The sequence below is a fragment of the Dermacentor albipictus genome, unplaced genomic scaffold (genome assembly GCF_038994185.2).
Source record: "Dermacentor albipictus isolate Rhodes 1998 colony unplaced genomic scaffold, USDA_Dalb.pri_finalv2 scaffold_107, whole genome shotgun sequence".
In the NCBI taxonomy this organism is placed as follows: Eukaryota; Metazoa; Arthropoda; class Arachnida; order Ixodida; family Ixodidae; genus Dermacentor; species Dermacentor albipictus.
Genome location: NW_027225661.1, coordinates 220,501 through 226,734, shown reverse-complemented (window position 1 = coordinate 226,734; position 6,234 = coordinate 220,501). Strand labels below are relative to the sequence as shown.

The 6,234-nt window shown below is 48.7% G+C and overlaps 1 protein-coding gene across 3 annotated transcripts in view; it reads left to right on the top strand.

Moving 5' to 3' along the window:
- Nucleotides 1-4,675: 4,675 nt before the first annotated feature.
- The window catches only part of LOC139053387 (splicing factor 3B subunit 2-like), a 56,307-nt gene continuing 54,748 nt past the window's right edge, over nt 4,676-6,234 (top strand). For 2 of the 3 annotated variants that reach the window (XM_070530402.1, XM_070530400.1), the window contains exon 1: nt 5,933-6,042. In XM_070530402.1, coding sequence (XP_070386503.1) covers nt 5,955-6,042 — 88 coding nt within the window. In that variant the 5' untranslated portion in view covers nt 5,933-5,954. Of the gene's footprint in view, nt 4,852-5,932; nt 6,043-6,234 lie in introns of those variants that run through there. The other variant, XM_070530401.1, reaches the window with a different exon arrangement.

Sequence of the window (6,234 nt, the reverse complement as noted above, 5' to 3'; positions counted from 1 at the left end):
AGCGGCGAACGCGTGAGCTTGTTTGGGGCCCCATAAGAACGGCGTGTTCTTCTTTAGATCTGTCAAAGGCCGAGCTACGTTGGCGAAGCTTTTGACGAAACGGCGAAAGTAAGAACACAGGCGGACGAAGCAGCGCACGTCAGAAGCAGAACGTGGCACAAGGAAACTGTGTACGGCGCGAACTTTTTCTGGATCTGGTTGGACACCGGATGCGTCAACGAGGTGTCCCAACACGGTAATCTGACGGCGCCCGAATTGACACTTCGTGGAGTTCAGCTGGAGGCGGGCTTTTCGGAAGACCGCAAGAATGGTAAGGTGGCTGCCGAATGTGGGAAAAAAAACGATAACGTCGTCAAGGTAACAGAGACAGGTAGTCAATTTGTAGCCTCGCAGAAGGGAGTCCATCAAACATTCAAATGTCGCAGGAGCATTGCATAGGCCAAATGGCATGACTTTGAACTGATATAAGCCATACGGCGTGATGAAGGCCGTCTTCTCGCGGTCCATTTCATCAACTGAAATCTGCCAGTAACCGGATCGAAGATCAATGGACGAGGAGTATTTAGCTCCGTGCAAGCAGTCCAAGGCGTCATCGATGCGTGGTAGTGGGTAGACGTCTTTTCGGGTGATCTTGCTTAATTTATGGCGATAATCGACGCAAGAACGCCAGGTACCATATTTCTTTTTACTTTTTTGACATGGACGACAGGCGAAGCCCAAGGGGCTGGCTGATGGTTCGATGACTCCTTTGCGGAGCATTTTGTCCACTTCTGATTGGATGACTCGAAGTTCAGCATGCGATACACGATAGAAACGCCGACGAATAGGATTCGTGTCTCCAGTGTTGATACGGTGGTGAACAACAGATGTTTGTCCTAAAGGCTTGTCGCCGAAATCAAAGATGTCAAGGTACGATTCGAGGAGACGACGTATGTCCGTGACCTGTGCAGAGGTGAGGTCAGGGGCAATCATCTTCGCCAAGTCATCCATTAGGGAACCAGAGCTGTGAGCTGCAATTGGTGCTAAGAAACCGATCTCGGCATTCAGACTTTCAATGTCAAATTCGGAAGTATTAGAAACGCTGGCCAAGAACATGCCGGCTGGAAGCACTTGAGGGCACAGGCTGAAATTCAGAAGCGGAAGAACGACGTTGTTATTAGTAATATTCATCAGCATATGCAGAAGAGCAACGTTCCGGTTCAAAAGCACGTCGATGTTGGGGCGAAGGACATATTCACCGTCGGGAATCTGTGGCTGTGCAGTCAAAGCGACGTAAGTGACTGCCTCAGGTGACAGATGCACATCTTGAAGCGAACACAAGTGCGGTGGAGCGGTGCTCGGAGCATCGGCGACTTGAGGTAGTTCCAACTGAAGAACGCCGGTTGCGCAGTCGATGAGAGCGGAATCATGGGATAAAAAGTCCAATACAAGGCTAATGTCGTGAGGGCAGTTGTCGATCTCAGCAAAGAGAAGAGAAGTAGGGCGGCCGGCTATACTTCAAGGCGGCGTGCCTCATAATCAGAAAGTGGTTTTGGCACGTTAAACCCCATAATTATTATTATACTTCAAGGCGCAGTACACATTCCAAGAACAACCAGCACGCAGCCGTCGGCCACACGAAGCACTCGGGCAGCTGCTGGGGTGAACACCTTCTTTAAACGTCTACGTGCGCTAGCACTCATCACAGATAAGTGGGCTCCAGTGTCGACGAGCGCTTGGACAGGTAAGCCGTCTATTTTAACGTCAATTACACTTCTCTTTATGGGCACAGACAGGATTTGCTGCAGTAGTGGGCAATGCAGCACCACCTCCGAGGGCTGCATTTCTTAGTTTTCCGAAAGGGTGCGGCCAAAAGCCACAGGGGACGAAAGGCGACGTGGCTGCGGTGGATGGGAAGATGGGCGACGTGTTTGCGGTGAGCGAGACTGGTGTCCGCGCGGCGATGGTGAGCGACTGCACAACGTGTTCCTAACAGAGTTATCGGCGCTGTTGGACTCGGCGGTGGGCGAAACATTGCGGGCATTTCCATTAAAACGGCTCAGGTTGGTTGGTCGGCGTGCGAGGTGTTGAGGGCCACGAGTTGCGACAGTATCTGGCGACATGACCATTGCGGCGACAGGTGAAACATAGCGGCTGGTCGTCCGCGGTTCTCCACTCAGTTGGGGTATACGATAACGCGGAGAGAAGCGTCGGGTTGTAGCGAAAATAGTAGAAGGGCGTTCGTTGGCTCTGGTATTGGTGACAGCACAGACAGAATGTAGGCCAAAGTTTTCAAGTTCCTGTCGAACGATGGCTTGCACGAGGGTAACTGAAATAGGGGTAGCATCAGGGCTACGCGAACAGAAAGCTGCGGGCGCCATCGCATCCACTTCACGGCGAACGATTCGCACCACGTCCTCTGATGGTGACGCATGCTGCTGTGCGGGCTGATCTTCACACGTCGACGTTGCGGCAGTATTGGGAAGTCTGGTGAATGGGTGCAGGACGCGTCGGCTTTTGGCCTGCTCGAATTGTCGGCACTCTTTGATGATAGCATCAACTGTAGAGCAGCTTTTGCACATGAGCAGATTAAAGGCGTTGTCAGAAATTCCCTTGAGCACATGCCTATACCTTCTCAGCTTCGGTCATGTCGTGATCGGCTTTACGACAAAGCGACAGCACATCCTCGATATACGAAACATAGGACTCTGTGGGGGATTGGGCACGAAAGGCTAGTTCCTGCTTTGCGGCAATTTTACGGCCGGCTGGTTTGCCAAACAACTCTGTTAACTTCTCTTTGCATTCGTCCCAGCTGGTCAGCTCCTCTTCATGGTTTTCGAACCGCACCTTTGCCGTGCCTCTTAGGCAGAACAACAGGTTAGCTAGCATGAGCGTATAGGGTCCCATCTGTTGATTCCACTCACACGTTCGTACATAGCCACCCACTCTTCAACGTCGGCGCCATCAGACCCGCAGAAAGTTCCGGGATCCTTGGGTTGCACAACCACAACCGAAGGGGACAGCGTCGTAGCGGGTGATGGTGACGTTGGAGGCGGCAACGACGTTGATTCCAAGTGCGTACCGTCATTCATGGCGAGGACGGTGATGCGACGTCCACTGCGGAGCTCCGTTTCCAGCCGTGGTACCCCGGCACCTCCACCAATATGTTACGGGGAAGTTGGGAGTATAGACTGAATATATTTACAGTATATATACAAGCAATGTCAATGGGGTCAAGATGGATGACCAGCCAACACGCAGCACCCAGCGTCTCGCGATCTTCTTCCTTTCTTCCGTAACAATATAATAAAGATCTTCCTGCGCATATTTAAATATATTGTGTCTGTGAAAAGTGGAAATTTAAAAAAAAAACATGTTGAAGTGAAAAAATACTGATGAGATATATCCGCCGCTGGTGCTTCTAACGCGCATGTCCTCATATCGTCAAAATTTATATTAATAAAGCGAAAGTATAAATTAAAAGCAGTGCATGTCGGCGACAATGATCCAGTAAGCTTTCAGCAGCAATAAAATTTTAACTGTAAAGGTAGAGGCAGCTTAAAAGAACCCTCAAACGATAAAGGATGTGGGATCGTTCTCCACCTGCGGCAAGTTACATTTTCATACACTTTCAATTCCATTAATATATAATTTCTCTAATTTCACTTAGTAAGTACAAGTAATGTCCCCTGTGTTGTCCTTGGTGCCTGTTTGTTGGCTTCTTATAACTCCGATGATGTGGGTAATTTACAGAAACCTGGTAATGGCATTTAGCGGGATAGAGGCTTTGCTCCCCCCCCCCCCCCCGCCCGCCTAGTAGTCGGTGCCTATGGGAGGGTGTCCAAACATATAAAGGGGGGGGGGGGGGGGGGGTACAGGACACGCGGAATTATTTGTTTTATTTTATTTTGTGTCGTCGATGCGTCCCGTAGGTGGGGCTAGCAATGTTCACGACTCCCATACTCATGACAAAGATTGCGAACAATTACTTCACCTTACACAAGGAGTTAAGTCGTATATATGAACAGGCAAAGCTAAAGAAAAGGGACTACATTAAATGTGTCCTTTACACAAACACCATTAAGTCTTTCACCACAAGCTAACAATGGACGATGTGTCCCTTCGCGTGAATGTCCTTATTCCTGCGCTAATAAATAAAATTCGCCATCATGTGTAAAAAAAAAAAATCCTTACGAATTAAGAGGTTGTGTTCAGAAGAATAAAGGAATGTGTATAGTCTCCCGTTAGGGTGTGTAGGGAAATGAAGGCTCCACATCTATCTTCCCCGCATCTATGCTTTTGCGCGTCCCTGCCTTCTCCCTTGTAAACGCATCGAAAAAGATTTGTCCAAAAATTGTACGTAATTCGGGTCCTCCATACGAAAGAGCGTCATACGAAGCTCGACTGTGCTAAAATGCGAAAAAAAAAAAACCTGCTTTCCCGCTGAGGAAAGCAGGCGATCTAGGCCATCTCCGAGAGGAAATGCTATAGAGTGCGCGCTGGCGTGCCTTTTATTCAATCAAAATGACATGCGACGTGTAGGTCGTCTAAATGTGTTCGCAACGCATCCTAAAACATTCGAGCGCCCGAACTGCTGCAGCTGCTGTTACCGCGTTGTTGTTTTGTTTTTTTCGCGGCTCGGTTCCGCGTGTGCACGTGACACGTGGATCATGCAGCTGCGCAAAGCTGACCGTCCACCGACGAAACGCGGGCAAACGCACATGAAAGATCACACAAGTGCTCTCAACGCCTGCGCAGCTTCGAGGAGCGAGCTATAGAGGAGCGTAAGTGAAACGGTTCCCAGCAGTTCGAAGTTTCTTGACGGTCGTCGACCGTTGGTTCTACGTCGCGGACCTATAACCCCTGTGACGCGTAAGTACTGTTACTTCTCTCCCTTGATCTGTGCCAATAAGGTAAAGAGTACTCAGAGTCTTGGCAGTAGCGGCCCTTCGGATGTGGTGTCTGCCTGCTTCATGGTAGTTAAAGGACGCGTGGCTTATATATGCGCCCGTTCTCAAACTTCATTTTGCTCAGGTTGTCAGCGTCTGTGTCTTTCAACGCGCAAAATTTGCTTATGCATGGGCGTCTTACTTGTTATAACTTCAATTGGCCTTTAGCTTGATGTTCCGCTAAGTGAGTCGTCGGTATGTAAATTTTGCGTGTATGTGGCTGTCTTCCTCACGATGTACATAGCACCGATGAGTGCCTAGCTCCTATCCTAGCACCAGGAATTGATGGAGGTGAAATCCAAAATACGCTCGTATACTTATATAGGTGCATGTTGAAGAATTCCAGGCGGTCAAAATTAAGTTCATGACAATGGCTTGTTGGGTTATACTAGGAGAGTGCCAGCAAACTTGAAAGTAGAAAAACATCGAGAAGGTGACAGACAAAGCTCTCCACAACGGCACCCCTCGCTAGTCATAAGCAGCTTTCGCGACAGTAAAACCCACTGAAAGGGTGCAATTTTCTGGTTTACTGCGTTCATCGCCTTTAATTACAACGCAAACACTTGCAAATGTGACAGTGAATACCCGCCTTGGTTGCTTAGTGGCTACGGTGTTGGGCTGCTAAGCACGAGGTCGTGGGATCGAATCCCGGCCACGGCGGCGCATTTAGGTGGGAGCGAAATGCGAAAACACCCGCGTATTTAGGTGCACGTTAAAAGAACCCCAGGTGGTCTAAATTTCCAGAGTACCCCACTACAGCGTTGCCTCATAATCAGAAAGTGGTTTTGGCACGTAAAACGCTATAATTTAATTTTAACGTATACCCGCGTAACTTTCAGTGAAGCAAGCGATTATAACGTTGCTTGTTTCAATGAAATCTCTTTGCGTGTATTTGTGTGCAATGCTTCCGCAACTTTACCAACCTTAGCATCTTTGGCAGCATCATAATTTTACACAACTTACAGCGCCACCAACCTTATATATTTCTTTGTTTGCGAAGTTGAGTCGAATCAGTTGTTTGCCAAAATGGCGTCCCGCAGTGGTGGCGATCTCTCGAAGTTGCGCGTTGTTGATTTAAAGGAGAAACTATCAGAGCGCGGATTATCAACATCAGGTAACAATACAGATAACACAATACAGCTATCCTCGATTTGGGATCCAGATATGTTAAATCGCGCGCGTTTAGAGACTGTGTTACACGAGCGGTGTTGTGACGCACACGCCGGCCGGTTGTACTCTTTGGAGTCCGTAGCATTTGTGATCAGCAATTTTAGCCTCCGTGACTTCACAAATTGTCGAAAAGACA